Genomic DNA, 13,344 nt, shown 5'->3' with positions numbered 1-13,344 from the left:
CCTGCTTGTTTTTTGACTCCCACTTACTCCGACCTCTCTCTACTGGGGCTGTAAGCTGTGGTCTGATAAACAATCATTACACTAGATACACGTGTTACAGTATTGTGTATCACCTGTTACTGGCTAGATGCCCGTGTTACAGCACCGCATGGCGCATGTTACAGCGCTGCAAGACACATGTTACAGCACCACGTGTCACATATCTTTTGAGTACACACTTGGGTTATCAATATAAGGTCTTGATTGGAGTGTTATCTATGAGATCATCAGGCTGTACGATTAATCCCTGTACATGATGGGTGACTCCAGCTCCACGCCACTGATAGTAGTGTGTGTGTGTGTTCATGTGCAAATAATAGTGATGATAATAATAATAATAATAACTATAACAAAAATAAACGGGCCTAATCCTGACAATTGGGTATAGAAAGCATTGGAGCTCAGATTATTGTGTGCTAAACAATGTAAGATTCAGTATAATAAGAGTTACAGTTATTACCACATAAGTACATGAATCAAATCTAAGTTAGTGTGGTGGAGACACTGGACACATGAGTGAGACATCTGGACACTAACAAGATAATGCCATTAAATGTGATGACGGGGGATGAAAAAACCCACAGTCGCTTCATTTCATCCAGTAGGCGAGGTGTGTAAAGGGTTGTAATCATTTGGTGTCTGGAACCAGCGTCACCTGCTCTATCAAAACTGATGTTTATAATTTCAACGTTTGAAAATCAATTGGGTAATACGTAATAAATTCCTAGTACAGTAAATACAGTTCTCTGGGCTTGATCTATTAGTTCAGCCATTTGTTGTGTGAGCCTTGAGTCACATACCGTTGACCCGGTAATTGTATGTGTTACGTTTACGTGGCGTTTATATACCTTGTATTTATTTATCATAATTGGGATATTAAACTTCTATAGAAACTGAGAAAGAGCGATGCTCCCAGGCAACTCTGGGGTAGGGGGCGAGGAGCGCCTGGGTGGAGGGTGAGGGAGGGTGATGCTGCAATATGAGGGGAGACTGTTATTGTTACAAGAATTACTGGCATACTTAGGGAGTTTGTATTAATGAAATATCGAGTTTTGTATTGAGTATGTTTTGTACTATGTAACTCCTAGTGTTGTAATGAAGATCAACACCCAGTAGTACAGGGCTATAGTGTGACCTGCGTCATCAAACGTCTCCTTGAAATCAATCGGGGACGTAATACCTAATATCATGGTCACGTGCGTCAGTGCCTTTATTTATTTGGTTTAAGATGTTTACAAGATAATGGCCGTTCCCATAGGTGCACAAGACATGATCCAGGTTTAGTGTGATCGCTTCCAAAAACCACCAGCTACAATTACTGTATTTCTAATATTTGTCCAAAGTGAGGTTGATGACATTGGGCGTACGTGACTCGGCTCAACTACTGCGTGTACTAGAAGTAAATGTATTATTGTAGTTTGTTTCTGTATGTCTGAGAAAATATACATCAAGTTGATGAATCTAGTACTTTTGTAAGGAGACAATTTTATTAAGTACAATATAAGGTAGAAAAGCATCAGATATATCACAGTTGTTCTCACAGTTTAGGAATGACACTGTACAGTAGGTTGGGGTTTGTTTGCCAAAGATATTGAGAGCACGTGTTTACTACCTGGCGCTACTTTGTAACTCTAAAGTTTCTGTCACCCTGGCAAGCTATTGTTTCTTGATCACAGCGTGTAAGTCTGTACATGTTGCTTACTCCGGTTTTAGCTCCGAGTTTATCAAATTACGCTCCCTCGTATGCTTTCCCGGGAAGCATTTATTACAGCGACTCACCAGGAGCCAGATACTCAAAACACCTCGAAACACCTTGCAACCGACTTACAATATTGGAACTTACAAACTGTATATAACATTGTAAGTCCCCATACTGTAAAACTATTTTGCGATGTTGTCAAGTGCACCAGGACAATCCCCCCATTATCAGTGAATTTTAGCAACCATCGTACATTATTGGCAGTTCTCAAAGTTTTAGTGTTATATAATTGTCAGTGATTATTGAATATTGATTGTGACTGATCCACAGTTCCCCTCAAGAAGTCCAATATTTGGCGCTTCTCAAAGTTTGGTATGATGGTTGCTAAGATGAGAGCAATTGTCCAGGGAGCAATTGTGTTAGAACGTTTAAGGACAGAGTGACTTGAATGTAAACATTATAGACAATGTAGAGTAAGCCTTCGTGCAGACCAGTCGGCCAATCACAGTTACGCTTTCAAAACATACCGACCAATCCAAAGCTAAGGATATCAGCTGGCTTGAGGGTGCAAGATTTATAAACAAAAGTTCAAGAAGTTGATGAAAGAAGGCCCAGCTGTTAAAAGATGAGGTGAAAAAGTGAAGGATGGTTTGAGGGAATTATACAACAAAACTCCACTAAAATGAAATAAAACACTTGGGACTCGGTTTTAAATGCGGTGAATCAAGTAGCTTGTAGTAACCAGAGATGTTAATGAAGTTCTGAGAAAGTTCACCAATTTAAGGAAGGGCATATGCCAAGAAAAATGCAGTTTAAGTGTATTAATGTATTTACATTTCTTACTTATTTTCCACAAGATAAACAAACACCTTACCGAATACCTCACACAAAGATTACAACCAAATATTAAAATAAAAATAATTGCAATTTACACTCTAACACTTCATATACACAGAGTAACGATTCAAGAAACTTGTCGCTTCAAAGCTTCACATAGAGGAAATCTATCGTACCTTAATAATTGTTTATCACTCTAAAGCAAGGGTCGGGGAACTTTTTTGGGTATTCCCCCAAAAAATTTTGAGTAAAATGAAATTACCCCCAGACTTTAAAGTACACTAGTGCAGTAAACAAAAACAAGTCAATTTGCTCCTAAAATTGTTGGATATGGTATGGAAGTGTCTCTCATACCGTATGCATTACCCCCAAAATTTTTAGATTTACCCGTTCCCCAACCTCTGCTCTAAAGGGTCTTCGCATCTACTGAATATTTAAAACCTGTGTAATATAATGTGGCTGACTGCTCGATGTAATAATAATATAATATAATAATAATTGACGGTTTATTGAAAGAACACGATAGCCCAAAAGGCTGAAAATATGCTGTCAACAGAGATGGGAATGGGTCACATGATTGATAAATAATATACAAGTAACATAAGTGGTACATTTATGATATGTTATCTCCAGGGGGAGGAAGTCATTTATGATATGTTATCTCCAGGGGGAGGAGGTCATTTATGATATGTTATCTCCAGGGGGAGGAAGTCATTTATGATATGTTATCTCCAGGGGGAGGAGGTCATTTATGATATGTTATCTCCAGGGGGAGGAGGATATGTTATCTCCATTTATGATATGTTATCTCCAGGGGGAGGAAGTCATTTATGATATGTTATCTCCAGGGGGAGGAGGTCATTTATGATATGTTATCTCCAGGGGGAGGAGGTCATTTATGATATGTTATCTCCAGGGGTCATTTATGATATGGAGGAGGTCATTTGATGATCTCCATGTATATATGTTATCTCCAGGGGGAGGAGGTCATTTATGATATGTTATCTCCAGGGGGAGGAAGTCATTTATGATATGTTATCTCCAGGGGGAGGAGGTCATTTATGATATGTTATCTCCAGGGGGAGGAGGTCATTTATGATATGTTATCTCCAGGGGGAGGAAGTCATTTATGATATGTTATCTCCAGGGGGAGGAGGTCATTTATGATATGTTATCTCCAGGGGGAGGAGGTCATTTATGATATGTTATCTCCAGGGGGAGGAGGTCATTTATGATATGTTATCTCCAGGGGGAGGAGGTCATTTCAGAGATAAGATGCCTTGACCCGGGGGTCCGACGTTAACCAAAGCGGGAACGAGAGCAGCTACTGTAGTTGCGCCCAGCCGGAGTTGATCCAGTAGCTCCGCCCAACTGTGCATGCGCAAACGAACATAACTTATTTCACAATGCTCGTATTTCTACTAAATAATTTTTTAGACTAAGTTTTCTTGGGAGGTCAGGAATATCTATTTTAAACCAATAAACAGATATGATCAAATATAAATGTATATACTGTATATAAAAACATATTTACAAAAATAATCCTTTAAGTAAATTTCCCCAGCCGACGTAGCAAAGGGCATTATCTTAATTGAGTCAGTCTTAAAAAACACAACAATTCATAGGAAGCCATATCACAAATGGATGGCTTTACTTTATATTGATACAACGCTTCCATAATGAGGTCCGTCTCACAGTTGCTCCGGCCAAGTGCCAATAACTGAGAAATCAGACTGCGAAAACACCCACTGTTGCTAGAGACGTTTATTGACAATAATAATGCCCTATGATTTGTACTGGAATTAACATTTAGTTCAGAGTTCTGCCTCTCTTGCTTCAGCCCGCCGCACAAGTGATTTGACTGTCGCACACGTCCAAAGACCTTTGGGATGTTGCGAATGTTTGTCACAATGTCCTGCACAAGGCGCCACTATTCTTCACGGTTTGGGACCTCTGTAACAGACACCTTGCTTTTTATGTGACCTCACAGGTAGAAATCAAGAGAATTTATTTATACCCCATATAGTTTTCATCACATTCCTACCAAAACTGTCATGAGCTGTAAATCCGTAACTGTTGAGAATTGAAAATTTGGTCATTTAGTTATATATCTTTATTTACATTTCAGGAATATACCCCCTGATTTATGAAGGTATTTACGGAACACCCGAACTGTGTGTGTGTGTGTGTGTATATATATATATATATATATATATATATATATATATATATATATATATATATATATATATATATATATATATATATATATATATATATATATATATATATAATGTAGGTGCTTATGATTCATGTATATGCTGATAACCACAGGAAAAGAAAAACACGTTCCTGTGACCTATAAAACTCATCTGAAGCCCGAGGTTGATAGCTTTGTTGATGATTAAATTGTCATTGACCAGGTTGAATGCCTTGGTGAAGTCAATGAAGGCGACAGCCACAGATGTCTTGTGTTTTTCCAAATAGCGGTAAATGTAGTAAAGAAAGCTGACGAGACAGTGGGTAGTGGAGAAAGTTTTCATATTGCCAAATTGTTGAGGATCTATGGCGTCTGCAATATCAGTGTAGGCCCGGTCAAAAACGAAACATTCGCACATTGGCTGGGTATTGGGGTGATAGCAATAGGACCGTAACTCGTTTAAGGATGATGGGTTCGTTGATTTGGGCACTGGTGACACATACGAAGTTTTCCAGTCAGTTTGTCTGAGGAAAGCATTGATTATGGAGCAGAGGGGTTTAGCTAGTTCCGGGAGAACTCCTTGGTAGGTCAGTGGGGGTGGTGGAGAACTTGACCCTGAGCTTGTCCAGTTGCCTCAGCTGCGTCACCATCTGTGAGGTGGTTAAGGAAGGGAGCGGGTGTGTCTTATGGTTTGGTTCTATAGGCTTACCATATCACTGATGTTGTTCTGCTTTAGGAATTGTAGCTTGGTTGGGTAGTAAGGCTACTTTGTAGTGCATATTTCACAGATAACTTTGTTGCGAAGGGCCCTGTAGCGGGTGTTGTTAATGAGATAAAAGGCGCCATTTTCTCTACTGCATAAGTAATTTTATCTGGGATGTGATCCAGGGCAAGTCAGTTGGGTGTAATCTGACGAACGTCTCAGGGAAGAAGTGGTGGTGGTGGTGGTGGTGTAATTTTTCCATTTGGTGTCTGCGTCATCCACACTAAGTACCGGCCTGTAAGAGCTCTTGCCCGTGGCTGGGAGTGAGAGGTGGTTGGTACTGGTCTGCTAAATTAGTTAGATAAGGTCATGGAGTTTAGACAGTGCATAGAGAAGTTCACAGCTTGTGATTGTAGCAGCTGGTCCTCGATATTAGTGTTGTCAATTTTATTAAAATCCCCACATAGTAATAGCTTGGCACATGGGCACCTAATTCTGAGGTATTCTGGGGTGGTAATGAGGTTATTGATAAGAGTGTCTGGTGAGTGAGCGAAGTGGGTGGAATACGTGCTCAGACACACATACACAAATGTGTATTTATCTTGTTGAAGTGCCCTCGCTACCCAACAGAGTGATGAGGATCATGCAGCAAAGTGTTAGCTATATGTTGTAATATAATTAATGGTTATCCATAGTGAAATATGTGATCCATCGTTTTGCTTTACAATATCATTAAAGTTTAAATATGTGTGTGTATTGTTGCATTATAATTATTTGTTCCTGATAATGGCCCAAGTGGTTGTAACATTGAGTGTTGTTTGTTGCAGGTGAGGGTGAAGTGTGGGACACCCATTGGTCGCGGTGATGAAGCCAGTGTACGTGCGGCCAGAGAGCGGTGACAGTGTGAAGCGTGCCACCTGCTATGTGTGCGGGTGTCCGCGGTATGCGGAATACCCTCTGGCAGTGAGGCAGCAGGCCACAGGGCCCTACTTCCCCTTCCTCGAGACCCACGAGCCTCCTGACGGTTCAGAGCCGCCCTCACCTGATGGCCGCGTTCTCTCCTGTTTTCTCTGCTACTCGTACCTGACTCAACAATGGCAGTTGTACGAGCGGGACAAAGTACCACCCGTCAAGCGCATATACTGGCTCAAAAGAGTGGACAATGGGCCATACACGGGCGTGGAGGTGGGCGTTCAGAGTGAGTACGCCTCTCAGCTCCTGGGTCTGGCTCCAGACCCTCCCCCACCCACCGATATTAAAAGACCGGGACCAAGTGGTAGCACCAGGGCACAACCGTCACCAGCCGCCTCTGCTGCTCCTCCTGCTGCTTCCATAGAAGTCAAGAGATCGAGGATAGTTCCTCCTCAGCCCCAACCACCAAGTTTGCCCTTGCCGCCCCCCGGAGTACCTCCCCTACCTCATGGTCTAACAATACCCCAGGTGGGCCCCCAGCAGGAGGCGCTAGACCTGTCGCTGGATGGTCGCCGCGGCACCAAGCGTGAGCGCGAAGAAGACGTGGCGTACCGAGACCCCCGGCCGCCAGCCGTCACGCCCCCGAGGACAGAGGTACTGGATCTGCGGATGCCCGATAAGAACGCCACCACCGAGGTATGTTACGTGTGTGGGGACCACCACAAGAAGGGCACCTTAGTCGACATATATGCCAAACAACAAAGTGGAAGTTGCCCTTTTTTTCCGAGCCTGATGCTGCACCCTCGCCCCAGTAAATCGCATCCTATGGAGGCCTCGGGGAGGGTGCAGGGCTGCCGGGACTGTTACAGACACCTGCAGCTTCAATGGGACGCCTATGAGGTCCACAACATCCCGCACGGAGATAGAAATTATTCTCTTCGTAAGAGATCATCGTCTCTGTTGCAGGACTGCACCGCTTTTGTGTGCTACAAGTGTGGCCGAGAGTGTCCCTCCAGTTCTCTCTGTTTGATATATTGCAAACCTAATTCGGAAAACGAGCCCTATTACCCTTTCATCCAAAAACTCGATCCACCAGAAGGAGCGTCCCCCATCTCGCCGCAGGGGATGGTGCAGGTGTGTAGTGTGTGCTACAAGACCATCCCGCAGGAGCAGCGCGACCTGCAGAAAAAGAGAGGAGACAACGGTAGCAACAAGTCGCCAAGAGGGAGTGTAACTGATGGAAGCGGGGGAGGGGAGGAACAGCGTGACAGTGCCAGCCCCCAGCATCCACCTGCACTCACACCCCCCACCCACCAGGTGCTGCCTCGTGCTGCCTCTACTGCTGCCGCCGATGGTGATCCCCACATGGAAGAAGCCACCTGCTACCTCTGTCACCAGAACCACGCACGGCAGGCCATGCACTGGCTGGCCATGGTGGCTGAGGGCACATTTCAGGATGGCATGTACTTCTCTTTCCTGAAGTACTTGCCGAGGATCGGCCAGAACAGCGTGGTGGAGAACGGTCGGGTGCTGGCCTGCTCTCCCTGCTTCCATCACCTTAGCACTCAGTGGAACGAGTACGAGAAAGATAAAATACCAAAGGAACACCGACAGTTCTCCCTGAGAGCCATGCCCACGAATTCACATTCTCCTCGCCTCACCCCCGGCCCTACCCACTCCTCGCCCGGGACGTCTCCCTCAGACAGCTCCCCTCCACATGGGTTCTCAGCGGCAATAGAGGCGCATCTTAAGTCCTCAGAAATCGTAAAAAAGGCGCCTCCTGGTTATGCGGGACAGCCCCTTCATACCCTAGAGGTGGTGCCTGCTGAACAGGATTCTAAGGCGCCCACGTTGCCTGTCATCACCACACAGAACGCCCTCAATATCGCCATCAATTGTTTCGTATGCAGCTTCCACTCTAAGGCCGGGCAGACGTACGCCCTGCGGAGCAAACCCCATGGCTCGGAGCCTTTCTTCCCCTTCTTAGAGAAGCATCAGTCAGCCCACCCGGAGGCTCGCGTCAATGACTCTTGTGTGCTGGCCTGCCTCTGTTGCTTCCATTCCCTCATTTTACAGTGGCAGCGCTACGAGAAGGAACAAGTGGCCCACTACGCCAGACTCTACGACACTTACAACTACTCTTGCTTCATCTGTAGCCTCAAGACGTACCGCAAGAGACTCTACCTCCTCCCCGTTAAGGTAAGTCATCACTAGCAATTGGAATAGTCAATATTATTTCCCCTATTCCTATTACGTACTATAATTGGTTTGCTAAACATTACAGTGGATGTACCTAGTACTTGTATTCCACTTAACACTACAACTGATGTCCTAACGCTCCAAGAAGCACACCCCACAATCACATAATGACAAACGAAACATGGTATTGTTACAGACCAATGATACCATCAGGCGACGTAATTATTATAGTGTTGAGACAGTCGGACCTACAGACGTTCAGAAAAGATTACGGCAACGGAATTAAAAGACAGCGCATATATTACCTTAATACGCTATAAAACCAACCAAACAAATTTAGGTGGGCTTTGTTTGACTGGGTCGTTTCGTTCTTTTAAGGAACTAAAAGGCAAAATATCGTATCTAATGATAGCTGTCATGTTGGACGGTGATAAACACTATCATACACCTCCATCGTGGTGAGAAACACTACTTCACTCCTCTACCAAAACGCTGCATCACCTTCCTTCTGTCTCATTTTTTTCACATGTTTATCGGTCTCATCAATCTATCACATTATAATCTTATCTGCCAATGCATCCCTAAATCTTACTGTAGTACATAGGTAATAGAGAGGCTAGCGGCACCTAGTCTCTTAATGGGGTGGAACAGCTGCACCAACTCTCTTACTAGGGTGGAACAGCTGTACCAAGTATCTTAATGGGGTGGAACACCTCCACCAAGTATCTTAATGGGATGGAACAGCTGTACCAAGTATCTTAATGGGGTAGAACAGCTGCACTAGGTCTCTTAATGGGGTGGAACAGCTGCATTAGGTCTCTTAATGAGGTGGAACCGCTGCTCCAAGTCTCTTAATGGGGTGGAACCGCTGCACTAGGCTTCTTAATGGGATGGCACAGCTGCACTAGGTCTCTTATTGGGGTGGAACAGCTGCACTAGGTCTCTTAATGAGGTGGAACAGCTGCACTAGGTCTCTTAATGGGGGTTGAACCGCTGCACTAGGTCTCTTCATGAGGTGGAACAGCTGCACTAAGTCTCTTAATGAGGTGGAACCGCTGCACTAGGTCTCTTAATGGGGTGGAACCGCTGCACTAGATCTCTTAATGGGTGGAACAGCTGCACTAGGTCTCTTAATGAGGTGAACAGCCGTGAACAGCTGCATAAGTCTCTTAATGGGGTGGAACAGCTGCACTAGGTCTTTAGGTGGAACAGCTGCACTAGGTCTCTTTCATAGACTCTTATTGGGGTGGAACCGCTGCACTAGGTCTCTTAATGAGGTGGAACAGCTGCACTAGAGTCTCTTAATGGGGTGGAACAGCTGGAGGTCTCTTCATGAGGTGGAACAGCTGCACTAGGTCTCTTATTGGGGTGAACCGCTGTACTAGGTTCTTAATGAGGTGGAACAGCACTAGGTCTCTTAATGGGGTGGAACCGCTGCACCAAGTCTCTTAATGGGGTGAACAGCTGCACCTGGGGTGGGGCATCCCATTGGGGTGAACAGCTGCAATCTTAATGGGGTGGAACACTTCATAGGTCTCTTAATGGGGTGGAACAGAATACAAGTCTTACTTGGTGGAACTGGCTGCACAAGTCTTGGAACTGCTACACCAACTCTCATAATGGGTGAAACTAATAAGTTGGTGGAACAAGCTGCAAGTCTCTACTGGGGTGGAACAGCTGCACCAAGTGCCCTGAAGTTCTACTGGGGTGGAACCGCTGCACCAAGTTCTTACTGGGGTGGAACAGCTGCTAAATCTCTTTACTGCAAGAGGTGGAACAGCTGCACCAAGTCTGTTACTGGGGTGGAACCGCTGCACCAAGTCTTGGGTGGAACAGCTGCCAAGTCTCTTTGGGGTGGAACCGCTGCACCAAGTCTCTTAATGAGGTGGTGAAGAAGGTCGGGGGAGGAGGGGCGATGTGGTGGAGGAGGAGGCTATGGTGGAGGTAGGAGGGTGATGGTGGAAGAGGGGCGATGGTGGAGGGGAGGGCGATGGTGGAAGGAGGAGGCTATGGTGGGAGGTAGGAGGGGAGGTGGAGGAGGGAGGGTGATGGTGGAGGAGGAGTGGGAGGGGTGATGGTGGGAGGAAGGGAGGAGGGCTATGGTGGAGGGGAGGGGGTGATGGTGGAGGGGGAGGGGTGATGGTGGAAGGAGGAGGGGGGAGGGGCCTGGTGGAGTAGGAGGCGGTGGAGGTGGATGGTGGAAGGGAGGAGGGGCTATGGTGGAGGTGGGAGGGTGATGGAGGGGCTATGGTGGAGGTGGTGGTGGAGGGGTGAGGGTGCGGGTGAGGGAGGAGGTAGGGGAGGTGGATGAGGTGGAAGAGGAGGGTGGGTGGAGGTATGGTGGAGGGTAGGAGGGGTGGTGGTGGGAGTGGGAGGGGGATGGTGGAGATGGGAGGGCGAGGTAGGAGGGGCTATGGAGGGTAGGAGGGGCTATGGTGGAGGTAGGGAGGGCAGTGGTGGAGGTAGGGAGGGCTGTGGTGGAGGTGGGAGGGCGATGGTGGAAGGGTAGGAGGGGCTATGGTGGAGGTAGGGAGGGGCGTGGTGGAGGTAGGGAGGAGGCTAGGAGTGGGCGTGGAGGTAGGGAGGGGGGGAGGTAGAGGGCTATGGTGGAGGGTAGGAGGGGCTGCGGTGGAGGAGGAGGGGCTAGGAGGCTATGGAGGAGGAGGGGCGATGGGGAGGTGGAGGGCGATGGGTGGAAGGAGGGCGTGGTGGAAGGAGGAGGGCTATGGTGGAGGTAGGAGGGCGATGGTGGAGGGTAGGAGGGGCGATGGTGGGAGGTAGGAGGGGGCTATGGTGGAGGTAGGAGGGGCGATGGTGGAAGGGAGGAGGGGCGATGGTGGAGGGAGGGGGCGATGGTGGAAGGGAGGAGGGGCGATGGTGGAAGGGAGGAGGGCAGAGGCAGGAGGGTGGAGGGTAGGGGGAGAGCGATGGTGGAGGGAGGAGGGCGATGGTGGAAGGGAGGAAGGGCGATGGTGGAAGGGAGGAGGGGCGATGGTGGAAGGAGGACGATGGTGGAAGGCAGGAGGCTATGGTGGAGGTAGGAGGGCTATGGTGGAGAGGTGGAGGCGATGGTGGAAGGGAGGAGGGGCGATGGTGGAAGGAGGAGATGGTGGAGGGTAGGGAGGCTATGGTAGGAGGGGCTATGGTGGAGGGTAGGAGGACGATGGTGGAAGGGAGGGCGATGGTGGGGGAGGAGGGCGATGGTGGAAGGAGGAGGGCGATGGTGGAAGGGAGGAGGCTATGGTGGAGGGTGGGAGGGCGATGGTGGAGGTAGGAGGGGCGATGGTGGAAGGAGGAGGGGCTATGGGGAGGAGGGGCAATGGTGGGGAGGAGGGGGCGATGGTGGAGGGTAGGAGGGGTGATGGTGGAAGGAGGGAGGAGGGCTATGGGGAGGAGGGCAATGGGGGAGGAGGGCGATGGTGGAGGGTAGGAGGGTGTGGATGGTGGAAGGGAGGAGGGCGATGGTGGAGGGAGGGAGGGTAGGTGAGGGGTGATGGTGGAAGGGAGGAGGAGGATGGTGATTGGGAGGAGGCGATGGGGAGGAGGGCGGGGAGGAGGGGCATGGGGGAGGAGGGCGATGGGGGAAGGGGGAGTGAGGTTGGTGGGAGGAGGGGCGATGGTGGGGGGAGGAGGAGGGGAAGGGAGCGTGGTGATGGTGGAGGAGGAGGGCGATGGTGGAGGGTGAGGAGGGGTGGGTGGAAGGGAGGGGCGATGGTGAAGGGAGGGGCGATGGGGATGTGGGAGAGGGCAAGGAGGGGCGGGGAGGGAGGATGGGTGGAGGGGAGGAGGGGGTGATGGTGGAAGGGAGGGTGGTGGTGGAAGGGAAGGGGCTGGAAGGAGGAGGGCGATGGGGAAGGGAGGAGGGCGATGGTGGGGAGGAGGCAGGATGGGAAGGGAGGAGGGCGATGGTGGAAGGAGGAGGGTGATGGGAAGGGAGGAGGGGTGGTGGAGGGTGGAGGGGCTGGATGGTGGGCCTGGGTGATGGTGGAAGGAGGCAAGGAGGGGGCGATGGTGGAGGGTAGGGAGGGCGATGGTGGGGAGGGTGGTGATGGTGGGAAGGGAGGAGATGGTGGGAAGGAGGAGGGGGCGATGGTGGAAGGGAGGGGAGGGGCGATGGTGGATGGTGGAAGGGGGAGGGAGGAGATGGTGGAGGGAGGGGTGATGGTGGAAGGAGGAGGCGATGGTGGAAGGGAGGAGGGCGATGGTGGAAGGGGAGGGTGATGGTGGAAGGGAGGAGGGGCGATGGTGGAAGGGAGGAGGGGGGCGGGAAGGGGAGGGAGGAGGGGTAGGAGAGGGCGATGGTGGAGGGTAGGAGGGGTGATGGAGGGAGGAGGGCGATGGGAAGGGGAGGAGGGGCGATGGTGGAAGGAGGAGAGGGCTATGGGGGAGGAGGGCGATGGTGGAGAGGTAGGAGGGGCGATGGTGGAGGGTAGGAGGGGTGATGGTGGAAGGGAGGAGGGCGATGGTGGAAGGGAGGGGGGAGATGGTGGAAGGGGGAGGGCATGGGGGAGGGAGGGGATGGTGGAGGGTGGAGGGAGCGAGGGAGGGTGGAGGGGTGATGGTGGGGAAGGAGGAGTGGATGGTGGGGGAGGAGGGGAGGAAGGGGCGATGGTGGAAGGAGGAGGGAGGAATGGGGAGGGATGGTGGAGAGGAGAGGTGATGGTGGAAGGGAGGAGGGGCGATGGTGGAAGGGAGGAGGGTGATGGTGGAAGGGAGGAGGGCGATGGTGGAAGGGAGGAGGGGCGATGGTGGAAG

The 13,344-nt window shown here is 49.4% G+C and overlaps 1 protein-coding gene across 8 annotated transcripts in view; it reads left to right on the top strand.

Annotated features, from left to right (window-relative positions):
- Positions 1-13,344, top strand: part of LOC121873537 — a 139,898-nt gene that overhangs the window by 58,903 nt on the left and 67,651 nt on the right. For all 8 annotated transcript variants that reach the window (XM_042377163.1, XM_042377161.1, XM_042377164.1 and 5 more), the window contains exon 2: positions 6,306-8,589. In XM_042377163.1, coding sequence (XP_042233097.1) covers positions 6,343-8,589 — 2,247 coding nt within the window. In that variant the 5' untranslated portion in view covers positions 6,306-6,342. The remainder of the gene's footprint in view (positions 1-6,305; positions 8,590-13,344) is intronic.

Source organism: Homarus americanus, unplaced genomic scaffold (genome assembly GCF_018991925.1).
Source record: "Homarus americanus isolate GMGI-L3 unplaced genomic scaffold, GMGI_Hamer_2.0 scaffold30858, whole genome shotgun sequence".
Lineage (NCBI taxonomy): Eukaryota > Metazoa > Arthropoda > Malacostraca > Decapoda > Nephropidae > Homarus > Homarus americanus.
This window is presented reverse-complemented; position numbering and strand designations above follow the sequence as displayed.